This window comes from Polypterus senegalus, chromosome 2, assembly GCF_016835505.1.
Source record: "Polypterus senegalus isolate Bchr_013 chromosome 2, ASM1683550v1, whole genome shotgun sequence".
Classification (NCBI taxonomy): Eukaryota; Metazoa; Chordata; class Cladistia; order Polypteriformes; family Polypteridae; genus Polypterus; species Polypterus senegalus.
This window is the reverse complement of record NC_053155.1, coordinates 134446640-134466262: the sequence shown is the minus strand read 5'-3', so window position 1 is coordinate 134466262 and position 19623 is coordinate 134446640. Positions and strand designations below refer to the sequence as shown.

At 35.9% G+C, this 19623-nt stretch overlaps 1 protein-coding gene across 1 annotated transcript in view; it reads left to right on the top strand.

Annotated features, from left to right (window-relative positions):
* Positions 1-19623, top strand: part of gas6 (growth arrest-specific 6) — a 104144-nt gene that overhangs the window by 12882 nt on the left and 71639 nt on the right. The window contains exons 4-8 of the mRNA XM_039744664.1: positions 1122-1184; positions 5243-5365; positions 6192-6311; positions 6803-6928; positions 11143-11264. Coding sequence (XP_039600598.1) covers positions 1122-1184; positions 5243-5365; positions 6192-6311; positions 6803-6928; positions 11143-11264 — 554 coding nt within the window. The remainder of the gene's footprint in view (positions 1-1121; positions 1185-5242; positions 5366-6191; positions 6312-6802; positions 6929-11142; positions 11265-19623) is intronic.

Here is a 19623-nt window from a genome sequence, read left to right as displayed (position 1 = left end):
AGGCTCCTTTGCAACTAGCACTGAAGCTCCTCATTTGAATAATGGAACACAGCAGCTAACTCAGCAGTGATATTATCTCTTTATGATGCAAGAGTCCATGCTGTTATGATAGTTTATATGAAAAAAAACATTTAATTTGATAACCTTTAGAGGTGTGCACCATGTACTGTTTTTAACTTTATCACTTATTTTCATAAAGCTGTAACACAAAATCATTCTCCTGGTCCAAGCTGGACCCCCAGGTTGGCTGCAGAGGATTATTGTTAGTAAGAATGTAAAGGAAATTTGAATTTACTGTTTTTATGTAAAATCACTTATCTCTGATTTTTGCTTAACTTAAACAAATATAAGGAAAACTTTTAAAAGGATCTCATATCTTTGTGCATTTTATAGCTTTCTGTACAATTAATTTTAACAATGGACAATGGAGAAGAAATATTGGAAATGCATGTATATGAATGTTTTAAGCAATTTTACACAAATTTATACCCTTTATCTTACATTCAGTAGTGAACGCCACCCAAGGCATAATTATGCAACAAACATAGTACAGCATTTTGTAAACATTTTCTACATTTTTAATTGCAGGCAGGTTAAGTGATTTTCTTACTGTCATCTATTGGGTTCTATGTAGAAGCTTAATTAGCAACCTGATGGTTTAGTCACTAGATCTTTAGCCACAACACCATACTGCGTACCAAGGTAGGGAGCTCATGGATTACTTATTACATATAAACAAATATAATATATATTATAATAATATAATAAAGACATTTAGCAAGGTTGCAGTATAAGAAAATCACATGATTATGTTAACAAATGACAGCTATGCAATATTCCTTTAAATTTAATGTTGAACCTACGTAAGTGTTCATTATTGATTCTGTTGGAGACTGTTCATATCTTTATGATGAGTCATGTATTAGATAAATTAAACATTTAATCAGTAATAGATAACTCTTAAACATCTTTGATCTACATGGTTTTTGTATTTTTTAATAATAAATTTGTACATTTATAAAATCTAGTGAATATGTTTTAAGATTGTTAAAAGTTTTCAGTCTGTATATAATATGATTTAACAGTAACAATTTATAATTTCAGTATTCCTTTTTGTGCAGAATGCATTCGAAAGTTTGGTTCACTTCAGGATAAGAATCCAGCACTTACAACATGTATACACAGTGAGTTAAATATAATGATAGACAATATTTATGGTTTAATGTTATTTAATGTACAAATTATTGTTTGTGTTCTCATTAGTTTATTAGATACTATTGATCCATTATTTTACATATTTATTTTATTTTTTTATGTGAAACTATTTGGTGTGGCTCAGGGGCCCAATTGTTAACATTGGTTCCTCAAAGAAATACAGGTTAGGTTAGTTACAAACTCTAAACTAATTCCATGAGTGTATGTACATGCATATGAGTTGGCCCTAAAGTGGTCTTGTGCCCAGTCCAAGGTTAGTCCCTGCCTTGTACCCAGTCCTGCCAGGATAGGCTTCTACCGCTCATGACCCTGAATAGAATTTTGTGGGTTTCAGAATGCTCTATTGTATTATGGTTATCTTGCATGGTACAAATTATTATTTTCACTCAGATTGGCACCAGTTAAATTAAATAAACAATAATATAATTAAAAAGTGATTTCAGAATTTGTTAAGGATTAAACTTAAAATGTTTTGCTAGAGATTTTTAAAAAATCATTATTTATAAGCTATCTACATGATGCATCTGCTGATAATACCTTATTACTTTTCAGTCTTGTCTCGCCGTTATATTGTACCTGGTTTTAATTTAAACCATTCTTTGCTGCCACTTCCCTTACCCATTGAATATTGGACTTAGGGTAGAGTGGAGTGGTCGGAGGCTAAATGTTAAGCATTCAACTCTAGTCAGAGAAGAAACTGAGTGCTGGAAAATTTTTACTTGACCTATAATTTTATTGCTTGGCTTTCTCCTTTTGCCCAATTTGGTCATGATTCTTTCCCCTCCCATATTCTTTGTGGTTCCCAATCAAAGGCGCCCTTGCTTTCCCAGTTTCTCATCAGGGTTTTCTCTTTGACTCCCTAAAGCCTAAATTCTACAAGCTTTCCTTGAGTCTGTCTTGTCATTTGTCATTAAGGAGAACTTCCTGGTGGATAATTAAGGAACTAAAAAGATGTTACAAAGATAAAAACAGCTTTATAACATGCAAAAGACTAATAACTCCACTGCCAACCATAGGGCATATGAGAGCAACAGTTAAAAAAGTATTAGGAAAGCTAAAAGGTGGCTGGAGAGAAATATTTCAGTAAAGACAAAAATAACCCAAAGAAATACCACAATATTATTTATGGCAAAATGGTGGTCAAGGAGTAGGTGAGGAGTATTTAAGAATAGTAAAGGCGAGACAAAATGTGCATTTTTCGATTTTCATTTACTGTTGGTGAAATCATTATGTTTTCTATTTCTGTGCTGTTAGCACAGTAGTATATCATATTTTTGGTTGTAGAGTATGCCACTAGTCCAAAGCTTTATCACAGAAGTCTTTGTTCTGTACATTGAAGTGTTTTAGGTAGAAAAGAGGGAAATAATCAGTTTTATTCTTATATAGAAATATCTACATGTGGAAGTGTGTGTGTCTATCTGTCTGGCCCAGAAGTGCGAGGCTACAGCATGAAGCTCAAAGAAATCGACTCTGTCGCCAAAATGAAACTGCCGAGATAAGAGAAACTCGCTTAGCTGCTAATACACAAGCAAGGCGAGCACATCAGCAAAACGAAACTTCTGAGGAGAGAGAATCCATGGTTTCTAGGATCCTGGGCTTTTTACAGCACAGGCTTACACAGCTAGTATATTATAAAAGGTTTCATCTAGCAGTTCAAGTGTAAGAGGGGCATATATGTATAATATGTTAAAAAGTTTATTTTAATGTTGAAATTATAATGGTAACTCATAAATGTTTATTTATAACATATTGGAAATTGAATATTACTGATAATTCTGAGAACACTATAGTATTTACACCACCTATTACAAGTCTTAGAAACAGTCAGATTTACATACTTTTAACAATATAAAATTACTACACCTACTATTGTACCATACCTGATTGCTTTAAGAAGTCTTACTTCATTGTTATTTCTTTTATTTGTCTATAACATGTTCTCAAAATGTATTGTTTAAGACAACAGAAGATTACTACTGTTTTCATTTTTAAACTTGTGTTTGAAACCAGATGTCTATTGAATTTATTTGCTGTACATAAACTCTCATTACAAAAAATGAGGCAAATTACCATTTATTTGTTGTAATGTGAAACTTGATTCTTGTTTCAGAAACTTTAAACCCTTTACTTACAAACCTGTCCAGACAGGCAGGCTGAAATTTGTAGGTGCCACTGAGATTTGTTTTTTGTAATTCTTGCAATACTTGTAAAAAGTTACCAACAAAATGTTCATAACATCTTTGCCTGAATGATTTTTTAGCTAACGCTGTGAGAATGATTTGAGAGGATATTCATCTTCATCTTGTGTTAAAAACTACATGAGAAAACTACTACTAATGCACATATTTCCCAGGAACCGAAGGCTGTTTATTTTCAGTATTTGTTTCTGTAGATTACAAGAAAGGGCATGTTTGTGCAATCTAAGTCTTGGGATTCTGGCACCCTGTATACTTATCTATTTCTATTCAGGAATTCTTGCAGTGGTTGTTTCCTATCATTTGTTTTTGCATTCCATTTAGAATGTAGTGTCCAGGGGGATATGTTTAGTAGTTATCTCTTGTTTTTTTCCCTGACATTCTGCAAGTAAATTGCCCTAAAGGAAACAACTTGTGTTCATCTGCAAATTCCAGGAATGTCCAGTTCATTTAGTGGAAATGACAACAAAGTAATGATGTTTAATTATATGGCAAAAGAAAACTACTAAATAAAAATGTATTTTTGAATAATATTCCAGTAATTGTAAACAGATCATTTTTTTGTCTGCTTCCAATGTGTACTTTCAGGTTTATTTGCATTTTTTGACTATAGTCAGTTTAATTGTCATTTGTCAAGTCTTTATAAAAATTGTTTAAAACGAAATATTTAGAAGTGTGTTTGCAAGATAGCACAATTTTTGTAAAGTTTGTGCTATATTCATAAAACTAAAATTTTTATAATAATAAATGAAATGCAATTTTTTAAATTGGGTGATATTTTTTTACAGTATGATTGTAATATGTAATATTGATGAGCTTTTGTTTTGTCCTCTTTTATTTCATTTCAGTTAAACTCCACATCATCTGTGTAATGTACATGTTTCCTTTTCCTAAATTAAATGGCTCTGAACACATATAGCTAAAGTACAACAAAAGTCTACAGGGTTTTATCTGTCCAACAAAAAACGCTAATCGAAAAATGTACTGTTTTTGTTCTTCTAATGTAATAACAAGCTATTTCATGGTAGAATTTTCCCCTGGAATTTTTTCCAATCTCCAGCATGAACACTTCACTATGTGGAATAAACAACTGTAGGGAACAGTGAGAGAGCGGGCAAACTTTAAACTTTTTTTGCATGCAAAATGTACATTTTCAATGTAGTCTATCTTTGCAAGTGACTAGAAAGTTTTTTTGGAGGTGACATAACATTTCCATTGATCAAATGGTGTCATAAGTTTTACCAACAGTAACTCATTTGGAAAAAAAAAACAAATAAATGCATTTCATTCTTGCATCCATTATGCATATTATGGTAGTTTAAACTAAAAACGCCTTCCTGCTTTAAAAAAATACAGTAGCTCAGTTATTTACATTTTTCGGTTTTCCTTATTTAGGATATACATTAAATGCTTGCTCAAAATAAGCAGTTGCAAGAAGTGAAAACTTATCTGCATGCTTTTGATGCTTTGTGTTTGCTAGAACACTGTCATGCCCTGCATCAGACGTATAAAGCTTATACGAACAAGCAGGTTCTGTATTTTTGCATGATGCGCTTATCAAAGTTAACAATTTTCCTCAAGTGATTTTATATATTTTTATCATTGATTTATGTGAAGTATCCTCTATTTTTTATTACGCTTTTCAAGGTTTTACCCAAGTATGAATACTTAACAACAAAATGTGAAATCCCTGAAAGTATAAGTAGTATATTTATAAAAATCTTTCTCAAACTAATTTTCAATATGAGTATTCCTATTGCTAAAATGTATCGAACAGAACAAATTTTATAATTCAGCCAGTATAAAGAAGTAAACTATTTCTATCTGTGCAGATATTCCTGACCAGTGCTCTCCATCTCCATGCCATTCACCTGGCACTGCAAGATGCGAAGACAAAAAGGGAGATTTCAAATGTCACTGCTTCAAAGGCTGGAATGGAACCATATGTGATAAAGGTAACAAAGTTTTAGTTTTCTTACATCTGGAATCGACTTTAACACCGGGTGAGCTCAGGTTGATGGTATCATACCCTTGCAGTGCAGTATGCTGAGGATAAACATTGGTGAATTGTATCCATCCATCCATTATCCAACCCGCTGAATCCGAACACAGGGTCACGGGGGTCTGCTGGAGCCAATCCCAGCCAACACAGGGCACAAGGCAGGAACCAATCCTGGGCATGGTGCCAACCCACTGCAGGACACACACAAACACACCCTTACACCAAGCACACACTAGGGCCAATTTAGAAGGTGAATTGTATTCCAGGATATTTTTATCATTCAGAACAATGATAATAATAATAGCAGCTCACTACTCAAAACGGGGAGAACCCAGGCTCGAATTTGCAACCTCTTGATTATGAAGCAGCAGTTCTTATTTCTGCACCAACCACTTTGTGTCGACTGATATTTGGGTTAGGTTATTAACTCATTGATGGCAGCATGTGCTGTAAATTGAATGAATTCTTTTTCTTTGGTTATAAATTCCCTTATGTAGAGGCAAATTAATATAAAAATCAAACAAAAAGCAATGTTATCTTATTAAAATTGAAGCTTGAGGAATCTATCAACTTTTAAACTGTAAATAGTCAGCAGGTAGGTTTTGCTTGTTGGCATGTACTGTGTATCTTTGATCAATGTTTTTTTAAAGGAACTGCAGGACTGATGCGATTTTTACGATTACCATTTGAGACTGTTTAGCATGTCTGCAATCAGGAAAAAACTGTAGGTTAAAGATTTCATATTTAACTTGAGTTCCTGTTTTATTTTATTTTTTTAGATGTTAATGAATGTGAAAATGAAAATGGAGGCTGCAACCAGCACTGTTTGAATAAAATGGGGAGTTACAGATGCTCTTGCTTTTCTGGATATACTCTTGCTGAAAGACATTGGTGTACAGGTAGCGACTACTTTGTTTATCTCTCCATTTATACATCACTACGTCCTTATTTGTTAATGCCAGTTTATTTAGTAAAGGGTTTTATTAATAGTTTATGTAGTGTTTGGCCAATACAAAAACACTATTTCAATAGTTTATGTAGTGTTTGGCCAATACAAAAACACTATGTCAAGTTATTATTTTGTCATGTGCATTTTGTTTTAATACCATGAACAATCAATTTTATTTCTAAAGACATGTTATATAGATAACATAGTTCAGCTTTACATGATTCAGTATTTCTTGTTTCTAGCTTGTAAATGGTAAATATAATTTTGTAAAAAATATATTTTTTTACAAATCCTTATTTTGTAAATTATATTATCAACATTGTGAAAATTGATGAAGTTTTCTAGAAAAAGTTAGATGTTGTAACTATTTGAGTGAAAGGACCCTTTGTCTTTATGCTAAAGATCTCCTCACTCAAAACCTTACTATACTATTGATTCTAGATATTGATGAATGCAAGGAAACTCCAGACATCTGTGGCTCAGCTTCTTGCCAAAATCTTGTTGGTTCTTTTAATTGTCTGTGTCCTGAAGGTTACGTTTATGACAATTTCACAAAAACATGTCTTGGTAAGCATTTTGATATTTTTATAAAAAATTGACTTGTTAGTATGAGACAATTTACTGTATACCTAATAAAATGATTTAATGATCATTAAAATATGAATAAACTATTTTTTTGTCATTGATCTAGAAAAATTGCTCTGAATTGGTCACACTGAAGATGGTGTACAATAGCATTGTCTTACCTTTGTATTTTTATTTGTATGCAATGCCTTTCACAGTGTAATATCACCTGGTCAGTTATGAAACGTTTTATATAAACTCTTACCTGGTGGATTGACTGCATCTTAATTTTAACAAGTAAATAATGGAATGTAATTGTATATTAAAAAAAAACAGGTACTGTATATACTGAAAGTAAAATAAATGACTGGAAATCAGAAAATCCTGATCCCTACAATTAACCTGCACATTTAAGGATTTGTTTTTACAGTACATATAAAAATAACAATACCACAGAGGTAAAACAATTTCAGAGTTCTGTACAGTAATGAACTGCAGTATATAGTCAGCTAGCAGTGTTCTCCCTAGCGACAGCCGCAGATCTACAGGTACAGGCAGATCTAATGATCTGTAGAGATGGCAAGGGATGAGTGGGCGGGTGGGCAAATATTTTAGAAGCAGGATCGCAAGTTGCATAGGGAGAGGCGTGAGACAGGATGTTACCGATCACTCGATGCTAAAGCTAATAGCGGGGACGAGGCGGAGCAGAGTTCACAAGCAAAGAATATGGGGAGGTGGGCTTTTAAGAGGGGGTGTACATGGTAATAGCGGGGGCAGAGCAGCTTAATACAGTAGCAAGGAGTATGGAGAGGTGGGTGGGCGAGAGGGGGCTGTACATGCTAATAGTGGGAGCGGAGCAGCAGTTCACAAGCAAAGATGATGTGGAGGTGGGCGGGCAAGAGGAGGACTGATAAAATAAAAAAAAGTCTAGTGGAACCAGCCTGTCAGATTTCAGAAAAAGGTTGTCAAAAGGTTGACGTCTTTGTTCTCAGCATCATTGCAGTCTGTATAGTGCGGCTCAGTACATAGCAAACCTATGTGTATATATATATTTCCGTGAGAACCCTAACTTGCGTGAGAACCCTAACTACAAAGAGGACTATTTAATTTATGTTAGATAGAATGCCCAGAGGGGACTAGACGGTCCCGTGGATTTTTTATTTTTTTCTCCAGCCGTCTGGAGTTTTTTCCTGTTTTTTCTGTCCACCCTGGCCATCGGACCTTACTCCTTTTCTATGTTAACTAATCTTGTCTTATTTTAATTTCTTATTTTGTCTTTTATTTTTCTTTTTCAGTATGTAAAGCACTTTGAGCTACTTTTTGTATGAAAATGTGCTATATAAATAGATGTTGTTGTTATATATATATACAGTTGTTTAAGCATTAGGTGTGTTCTGTGTGCAGAAATCCTTGTAGCACTCACTGTGACTCCTCGCCATTTTTATATTTTCTCATACTGAGGGTTTTGTTAAAGTGACCCCATCTGCCATTCTTATATTTGCTCATATTTGGACCTGCGTCCATATTGCGAAAAGTGTGCAGAAACCCTTGCAGCACACACTGTGTCTTGAGCAAAAGTTTTGTCACTGAATTGCTGAAGGTTTTATACAGAAGTGTATTAGGGCCACGGTGAATAAAAAAAAATATGGACAAAGCGAAGAAAGAAAAAAACTATATGTTGAGAATAAATTCAACGTGTTGACTTTATTCTCAACATTTCCATTTTAATCTTGACGTTTATGATGAGAATGACATGTTGACTTTATTCTTGACATTTCCACTTTATTCTCACTGTTTTTGTTGAGATTAACTTTGACAGTTCCACTTTATTCTCATAGTTTTTTTGTCATTAAAGTAGAATGTCATAAACTAAACTTAATTTTAAAATCAATGTTTAATTTACTAGATTTTCTCAAACCCCGTCATAAGTTAATGTACTGTAGTACATTAAATGCTTTGTGTTAAGTGTTCCCTGATCGAGTTGTTAATCACTATGCGCTTCTTAAACTGACTTCCTCTTGCACTGAGGAGGCACAGGCAGCGATCGCTGGACAGAATACATTCACTTCATGATATTCCTGCTCTCTGAACATTTGCAATGCTAAGATAAATACTTGATATTTTCATGATGAAATGTATTAAAGCATGTATTAAACATGCACGGTGGTGTGGTGGTAGTACTGCTTCCTCGCAGTAAAGGGTCCCGGGTGTACGTTCAGTGTAGAGACCTTTATGGCAGGTGTGACTAAACTCAAAAAAACTGGATGCATGAATGGGTATCGCACAGGTTTAACTTAAATATTGTATAAATGTTGGGTTTGTGATCTGGTGATCGGAGACACGAACACAGAATTCAATGGGTGGGTACCAAACCCTCAGCTCCTATCCTTCCTTTTTCTTTCTCCACATAACCAATCACCACATGATAAACGTCTTTGTGAGATTAAAACTAGTTATAAACTTAGACCACGGAGTGTTCAGAACTTTAAAAAATCTTCATTATGCATTTTTAATTATGCCATCCATTCAGGGTTGCACCCATCTCAGCAAGCATCGTGTGCGAGGCAGGAACAAATCCTGAATGGGATGCCAGCTCATCGCAGGGTGAATAAGAGCACACACATACACACTAGCAGGGTCAATTAAGCATCACAAAACCCCACATCCTACATGACTTTGAAAGGAAACTGAAGCACGCCGAGTAAAACCACCAGAAAAACATGAAAACTCAAGGCTGGGAACACCCGGGACCCCCTTTGCTGTGAGGCAGCAGTGCAACCTCCATGCCACCGTGTCCCCACATGATAAGTACATGCTTTAATGCATTTCATCATGAAAATAATATTAAGTATCTTAGCATTGTAAACGTTCATGGAGCAGGAATATCACAAAATTAATGTATTCTGTGTGGTGATTGCTGCCTGCGCCTCCTCTTAGTGCAAGAGAGTCAGTTTAAGAAGCACGTAGCAATTAACATGGGTTGGGGAACACTTAACACAAAGCATTTAATATGTTACACCACTTATGCTTAGATGGCCACTAGGAAGAAAAGAAGAATAAATATTTAACTGAAGACACCTTCTGCATATGCAAGTTGGCTTTGAAGAATATTTTTAAATTTTTCTTCATTAGGTTTCCCATTCTTTTTTTCATTGTTTTCACTTTTCTTCCTGACAGCGACAATACTTGTGCCTCTTGGTTTATGTCATAACAGTTGTTATTTAAAATGTTTGTTAGGGTTGCAGGATCCAGAATTGGATGCTTCTTAAATTTAGGAAAAATATTCTGGCACAAGTGTCAAACCTTAAAAAGGAAGTCATATTGAGCGTTGGAAAATAATTAATAATAATTAACTAATAAAAATAGTGCACAGTTAATTTTCCCCACCACAAAATTTCCCTGTCCTACCCCACCTAGCTACTTTTTCATGCCACCTGGCTGGAAAAAATTTCTGGAGAGAACATTGAGCTAGTGAAAAAAGACAGAAGAAATAAACATTTCATTAGTGTGGTATCAGTGGATTACAAAACCAGTAGATGACAGATGCCTCTGATAATGTATATGTGTCCCTTTTCTAACTGTAGGGGGTACACGTAGATGATTTTGGTGATTAGAAAATAAACATAAAATTAAAAGAAAAACATGTCAACATAGCCTTTGATTAAGTATATTAACTGCTTGAAGTATATTAACAAGCTGATGTATGAATCTTTCAAATTCTTTCTTTGTTTAAAATTTTTGATTTTTTTTACCTCCACTGTTATTTTCAAAGCAAGGGAGCAAATCCAGTACCTACTGTGAAAATCATTGAAGGAAAAATAGAAAGTGCACACAAAACACAAAAACATACCAAAGAATAAAATAGCACTATGTAATCCCAATATAGTGGGACTTCAGACATACTTGCTTTATCTTTGTTTAACTTCTAGATTGTTTCCTCAGGATAGATGTTTATTGATGAGCTATTACTTTATCCCAAGGCATTCTAAGACTTCAAAAGCAATACCTGAAGAATAAAGTTTCTTCAAGATCCATTATTAATATTTTGATTTTATGATAACAGTATTTTATGACTCTATATATGTATAGACATTTTGCTACATATCTTATGCTAGTGTTTTATGGTTCCCCAACGTGTTCAATATTTGCAGCTGATTCATTAACACCTTAGTCTAGATACCTATTTCCTTATTTCTGTGTATGGTTTCTTTCTACAGATGTGAATGAATGTGAGTCCAAAGTGTGTGAAGACACTTGTCTGAATATTCCAGGAAGACATCAGTGCTATTGTGATGGGAGAAAAGGAATTAAACTCTCTTCAGACTTGAGTAGCTGTGAGGTTGTTTTTTTACCTTATTTTGCCAGTTTAATTCATATTTAGCAAGAAGTACAGTTTAGTAGATGTCTTTGTAAACTTAAAGACCTGGTTATACATAATGCATATTTTACTGTACATTTTTATAAATGCCAGATATGTAAGTTTCCTCCTCAGTGACTGTATGTATTAGTAAATTGACCTTTATTTTGAGCCCACATTGTATAATGTTTAAGGTTTCATCTCATAATGAAGTGACTTTAGAGACTGTAGTTTTGACTTTACAGACAAAACTTTAACAGTGTAATAAGTGGAGTGAACACAAATCTCTGCATAGCAAACAATTTAAAGCCTTCATACACTGGATTTTACCATATATTTTCTCATTCTGTTGTAAGGATCATCTTCCTAGCTTTCCCTCACCTATATTATAGATGGTCTGATAGAAATGGCCCAAGAGATCTTGTGCTACTTAAAGCATGTATGCCTCTTTTGGTTTACTTTTTGTAAAATATCTTTATGACAATAGATGATGGGAGTGAGTCAGTGCTAATTCAGCTGGATTCTGTTCTCTGTTTTTTTTTTTTTTCGTGCAAAAAGCCACTGGAGATTTGATGTGTTCACATATCATTCAGTTTTTTTAGTTAACATTTCAGATATATATAAAACCTTCCCCATTGTTTTATATACATGAAATTCCTGTCACAAATTCTGGAAGCATTTATTATTGTTTAGAATATAAACCAAAGCAAGATTACAGTGCAATACAGGAAACATGCAGGCATTTAAACTCCTTAGTGTTAGACCCAAGCATCACTTAGGCCATTAAAACAGTGCTAAAAGCATTAGCCCTGACCATCACCCGGGCAACCATATAGATGCATCTCATGTAAGCGTTAGACCCAAAGATTAATTGGGCTGTAAAAGTGGCAACAGTTAATGCAGAGCGTTGCTTGGGAAACGATATAGGTGTGTCTTGCATTAGCGACAGGCCTGAGTGTTACCCAGGCAACCATGCAGAAACATCCTAGCTTCATAATAGCATCTCGTAAGAAATGTTTTTCAGCAGCTCAGGTGTTGCTAGCTCTTGACAGTGATACAGTATGAGCAGTAATGATGAAGTGAATGATGAATGAATCCAAAAGTGACACTTGTGTCAATCGCATATGTGCAGTGTGCTGTTTAAAAGCTCATCAAATGGAAAGACAATCCACAAGGATTGTAATGCTGGACTGTTTATTTCACCGTGTTTTAAGATATACCACACAAATGACACATTTTCTCAGTACATACGGTATTAGCATTATTTTTATTATTAGTAGTATTATTAATTATTATTATTTGTATCATGATTATACCTTCAAAACTTCTGACTTCTTGTAGTGTTTTGCACATTTTACATTGGAAAGGTGCGATTGAATAAATGTGTAATTTTTCAAGTCAAAAAATGCAACTCTTTTTACATATTTTTCAATAGAAAGTGTAATGCTAAAGAGGCTACACTAAGTGTACCTGAAAGACATGAATGTGTATAGGGAAAAAAGCCAAATGTCTTTACTTTTTTGTGAATCGGATGTTACTGTGGAGTACATGGGACTCACCAAATTTGTTTTGAATTGGCCTGTTCTCACACTCCAAACTTAAAACACGCACAATCCTTTTCCACTTAACACTAGAATTACCAGAGCCTACGAAAAAACTCGTAATTCCGTCCCACCTTAAACTGCTTCTTAAATCCCTTCACACCTCTCAGCCAGCGCCCTTTGTCTTCTAAATGTGCTGATAAAGAGAAGCTTGGAGCAGCCGGCTATTCCATCCCCCCACCAATTTAGAACGTGCACAAACTTCTCTCAGCTCATGCCTTGATTGAGTATCTGGGAGTGAAGTGGAGTTTTAGAGTGGAAATAATAGATCGTTATTTGGAACACACGCATTTCATGCCTGTTCCGTTTCTACAGTAATCTTTGTCAACACATTGTTAAAACAGAAACGTTTTTTATATTCTAGTAGTAGATGACAAAATGTAGGCATAAACTATATAATGTATGAAGCCTGAAGTCCAAATAGCAAAGAAACATTTTCACAAAAATAACACAATTGCGCTTTTATTCAAAAATATAACTGCAGAAACAAAAAGCCGCCTTAACATGCGACATTGACACCAGTTTATTGTAACTGCCTCCGTGGTTCAATAGACTCAGCCCCCGCTTGGGAATCAAGGGGTCACGAAGTTCGATCCTGCCTTCGTCTTGAGAAGTAAACTGCTCTTATTCTTACTGTTTTAGAATAAAAGCATACATTTGATTTCAGTCTTTAACAGCCGGTGCAATTTATGATCCTTGTAAAGGTTAGCTTTTTTTTTATTCACTTTTCATTCTCTCAGTCGCTTCAGAATCAATCCATACAACCCCATCTGACACGGCTGTTTTCACTAAAGACGCGCTATAGCTCTGCAGTGTACCACGATGCATACTACTAGAATACAGGCATGAAATGCGTGTGTTCCAAATAACGATCTATTATTTCCACTCTAAAACTCCACTTCACTCCCAGATACTCAATCAAGGCATGAGCTGGGAGAAGTTTGTGCACGCTCTAAATTGGTGGGGGATGGAATAGCCGGTTGCTCCAAGCTTCTCTTTATCAGCACATTTAGAAGACAAAGGGTGCTGGCGGAGAGGTGTGAAGGGATTTAAGAAGCAGTTTAAGGTGGACGAATTACGAAGTTTTTCGTAGGCTCTGGTAATTCTAGTGTTAAGGACTGATTAGAAATGGTGTCTGTTCAGCCTATTACTCCTCAGTACTCCATATTGGGACTCTTTAGCTTCAGTATGAACAACACTTGGGTGTACACTGGAAATAACCTATATGCTAAATGCTGAAAATAAGCTAGACACATGTAGGCAGCTACACCAAGTGGTGTCTGAATCTTTTATTCACACTATTGGCAATACAGTTCAGCAACATGATATAGCATCCCTCTTGCTCTACACTCAAAACCACAGATAGCCTCATACAGCTTGAGTGTGCTCCAGAATAAATTATGTCTTTACACAATGACAATACTATTTACATATATTTTCATTTTAAATTTATGCATTGTCAATTTCAAAAACAACTTTCCAAGGTTGAACTACCAGTGGGCAGTCAACTGCTTTAGTATTAGTATTTATTAGTTAAAAGAAAAGCAACATATTTCAATCAGCTGAGTACATAAAATAACAAATGAAGCAGAAACAAGTTTATTTTATAGAAATAGTTTGAAAATTTACATCTACATATTTCAATGTAGTGGCATGTAGGCTTATAGCAAAACAGTCCGCATTAGTAGTCAGCAAACATTCATGGGATCTTTATACAGTTTTCTTTTATTTTTTATGTGTGCATCCCACCTTGCCCTGCTTTGTTCTACCATGCTATGACATGAACAGGTTTCCATATTTGATTTAGTACAACACATTTTAATCAGCTGTTAAATAATAAATGATGTAAAAAATTTTTTTCTGTATAATGAGTTTATAGAAATTATAGCAATACAGTGGAACCTCGGTTCACTTAACGCCCCGTACACATACAACTCGGTTTACTACCAAAAGTTCGCCAAACTTTGCCTCGTTCACGACCACACACTCGGTATACCTAACAAGCCATTTTCCCTTTCGGTTTGTAATATGTTCAGTCTCTCCTGTGCATTTCCTGTGCAGCAAGCAAGAGAGAGAGAGCAAGAGAGAGAGCGTGAGAGCACGACACACAGACACACACACACAGGCCGTGCACACACACAGGCATCGCGAGAGAGGCACACACAGGCAGTGTAAGAGAGGCGCTGTGCACACACACAGGCAGCGAGAGACGACGCACACACACACAGAGGCAGCGCAAGAGATTTCGACATACACACACACACACAGAGGCTGCCCGAGATGCAGACACACAGGCAGCGCGATAGAGAGCTGGACGCATTAAGGTAGGAAGGCAGTTAAAGAATGCACTGGGCTTGATTTTGTTTTCACTTCTGTTTCTAGCGATCTGTTCGTAGCGTGCATTGTTGCAATGTTATTTTTCTTGGTGGTTTATTAAATTACGGATTTTTTCAAATGTTAATTTTTTTCCCTGTTCTTAAAACTCATTTAAAAAGTGCTTTTAGCCAGCGGTTGGTAGCGCTATAGCGCAAACTATTCCAGTGTTAGTTTTCTCTGTTGTTCAAGGTTTTGTCAGTGTTATTCAGTGTTTTTACATTTAGTTTACTATTATGCTGTGCATTCTATGGTTTAATCTATACTAATAAAAGGCAAAGCCCTCACTCACTCACTCACTCACTCACTCACTCACTCACTCACTCACTCACTCACTCACTCACTCACTCATCACTAATTCTCCAACTTCCCGTGTAGGTAGAAGGCTGAAATTTGGCAGGCTCATTCCTTACAGCTTACTTACAAAAGTTGGGCAGGTTTCATTTTGAAATTCTACGCCTAATGGTCATAACTGGAAGGTATTTTTCTCCATTAACTGTAATGGAGTTGAGCTGGAATGACGGGGGGGCGGAGTTTCGTGTGACATCATCACGCCTCTCACGTAATCATGTGAACTGACTGTCAACGCAGTGCGTAGAAAACCAGGAAGACCTCCAAAAAGCGCTTAAGAAAACATGCATTATATAATTGAGAAGGCAGCGAAACAATAAGAAGCGAGCGAGTGACATGTACTACCATATTCATGACTGCTGCTACCTCGGAAAGAAAGCAAGGTGTAAACCTAAAATTTAAATTAAGTTCATAGACAGGCTACCGCTGGTGTTTCACATACCCACAGGTAATGCGGGATACAAGTTTAATGAGAGGACGCAGGATATAAACAAGAGTTTTGATCACTTTATAACTAAGTTAAAATTGTAGGTGAAGGGGTGTGCTTATGCAAATTCCGAGAGACTGTGTTTGTGGGGATTGACAGTTAAGGCGGGTGGGGAGTCACGTCATCATCTCCCCTCCCATTCATCTCATTTGGCTCTGAGCTGAGCTCTGCAGCTAACGCCGTCTTCCGAAGCAACCCACAGAAAAATCCACAAGTTAATACACACGCTGTCTCTATAGAGTTTCTCCACACTGAATCCTCCACTACTTACAAAAGGTTACATTGACAATCGTGTTACGTTATTTTTAAAATCTTTCCTTTTCTTAGCACAAGCACAGCTGAGAAGCTTCGATGCATGTGCTCCATAACGCGTTAAAATTAATGCATTTAATCACACTTTGCATTACAAGCAAAGGGGAGCTTTTATCAACGCATGATTTCCTGGTACACCGATTACTTTGATCAGCGCATCCCGATTCATTTTACCCTCGCACCACCTTAGTTTGAGAAGAAGTATGAAAAAATATGAGGTTAACACAGAAAAACAGATCACCAATTCAAGCTTTATGAATAATCGATTCGCCATCAATAATTGTTTTGGTAAAGCCATCCTCCTTCCATTTTATAATTTTTCCGCCACTAGCCGTGATTAAATGAACGGTAAATAAAGTAAGAGCAAAGCGAGGGTGACTTATTTAGGCAGGCATATATATGACAGCAACACTCATGACAATGTCAATCATGTTACGTTATTATTAAAATGTTTCCTTTTCATTTTCATTACTTCTTTAACACACTACTTCTCCGCTGCGAGGGGCGGGTATTTTGCTATTTATATAATATATGAATGACCTCCAAAGAGTGCTGAGACTTTTGATATCATGAACGTGTCTGCAAAACCTGTGGTCTCCTGCCCTGCAAAAGTCGAGCAGCCAGCGCGCGTATAGCTGTGCCGCCTTTGAGACGCTGACTGCGCTTCTGCCTTAAGTCAAAGTGAGCACTTTTAATTTTTTTCATCCTCCCCCTGCGCTATAGCCCAGACAAGTGCAAACACGGGACCCCTTTTCTACACCACGGCAAAATAATATTAAGGCGATTCACACTTTCTTTTGCACGTATACGCGTATGAGGTTCTCACCCCGGATTATGAAGACACGCACACGAGTAGAGGACTGACAGTGCCATCACAGCCGATTAATGGCGCGGACGTCTCACCAGTCTACACAAGACCCACCGCGACTGTCCTCAAAAGGCGATCATAACGTCAGCGAACACATCTCTCTATACTATATAAAAGAAAAAGGCAAACTTTCCTTTCTTTACACCTTTTTTCCTTTTATCCCAAACCAAAGCCTTTCTCGCTTAACACTGCAGAGGACACAAAACTAATTTTCTTTAAATGCCGGTAAGGCACATTACCAGAGGCACAAATTTGAACGCTCACATAGAAAATGTAATTTCTATACCACAGCCGTCGTGTAGCGCCTTTCAAAAGGGATCTACTACCGAGAGATGATCCATATACATTTTAGCTGCTGTTAGTTACTTACCTGTTGTGTTACACAGTCTTTAAAATGTAGTTTACCCGCAACCACTCCAGTAGTGCTCAATGTACCTGTACTTCTTAAAACGTTAATGTTTTACTGTTTAATAACTTATAGACTATATTTTATTATTTCTCCCTTGCACTCAGTGACCAAAGCTATACACACACATATATAAAAGCTATATATATATATACACACACACACATACATACATACATACATACATACATACATACATACACACATATATATAATTTGTGTGTGTGTATGTATGTGTGTGTATATATGATGTAGATAGGTATGTATATATATATATATGCGTGTATATGTAGATATGTATATAGATATGTAGATATGAAGATATGTATGTGTATATATATGTGTATATATGTATGTATGTATGTATGTATGTGTGTGTGTGTGTGTGTGTGTGTGTGTGTGTGCGTGTGTGTGTGTGTGTGTATATGACAGCAGCAATCCAAGCTGTGAGAAAACAGTAAAAAGGAGACGTGTCAGACGTCGTGGTACATTTTCTGATGCAGCTAGACGAAAAAAACTTTGTGACGCTGCCGCCAAATACACAAAACAATTACTTTGACAATCATGTTATATTATTTTTAAAATGTTTCCTTTTCTTTTTCGTACCTTCTTTAACACACTACTTCTTCGCTGCGAAGCGCGGGTATTCTACTAGTTAACTATATTTGTGCTTAAAAACTTAAAAAATATATATATTTACATATAGTTCGTATGGTCTGGAACGGATTAATTGTATTTACATACAGTCCTAAGGGGGAAATTGCTTCGGTTCACGACCAAATCGGTTTACGACCAGAGTTTTGGAACGAATTATGGTCGTGAACCAAGGTCCTACTGTACTTACATATTTCATGGAATCTTTGGGCAAATGGCAAGCGGTATGATGGACGTGCGTGTGCACTGTCTTATATGGGTCTCCCTCTGCACTATATTGGTTGCTGTCTCCTTGGCCATCTCTTGTGTTGCCTTTCACAATTGGGGGGCAGCTCCTGTCTAATTTGCCTAGAAATTCAATATGGAGAAGACTTGTCTTTTAGCCTGTTTGTCATGGAAAGTAATATGAAAATATTGTCAGCAGTGGCATTTCTTCTGTTGTCTGGGAAAGGTTCAAATATTCATATTACCACACATCACAGACTACCTTTTCCCGATAATCGAGTGTGATCTGTCTCCAGATAGGGAATAGTATTTGATATTTTTTGTTACTTACTTCAGCAGCTTTTCAGAGTTTGATTCCAGAATTATCGAGTTTGTTTAACTTGTCCTGCATAAAAAGGCTAATTAATGGTTATGTTCTACATGTTATATTTCATTCAGGGTTACTTCATTAGTGGAGCTTCAAATGCTGTTTTTGTGTTTTTTTTTTGTTCATTTTTGATTCCTTTGTTTATGTTATTACTGTTTGTCATTTAGTTTCTATACATATATGTATCTTTTTTTATATTCAGTTTGTTTTGAGGGCGGTCCCTAAGATACGGGGCCACCTGTCCATCACCACAAAGGACTGCCCTCATCAATATAAAGGCTAAGGAAAACATACATTTTCTTGCAGTTCATTATGAATGTTCTCATGGTGTTGGTGAGTTTTCAAGTGATTATTATTGTGCTTATATTGTGATTTCATAGATTTATTTGAACAATTGCTCTGTTTTTTTCACTTCACCTTTGAATCACATATTGGGACATTGTTTTCTTTGGATTGTTTTTTTTGGTTTCAGGCAATTACTTGTCCTCTTGTGCTCTTCAGAGTTTTATCAGGTTACAGAGCATTTTCTCTAAAAGTATTTTTTTATTTATAACGTTTCTTCATGGCCTTTTTCTTTAATAGTCGGGGTTTGACAGTTTTGCCCCCTATAGTGGACATTTTGAGTCATTGTTTGAGACTTTCGTGCTTGGGAACTCTCGAGTTCACAGCACTGCTTCTGTTTATAACACATAATGTG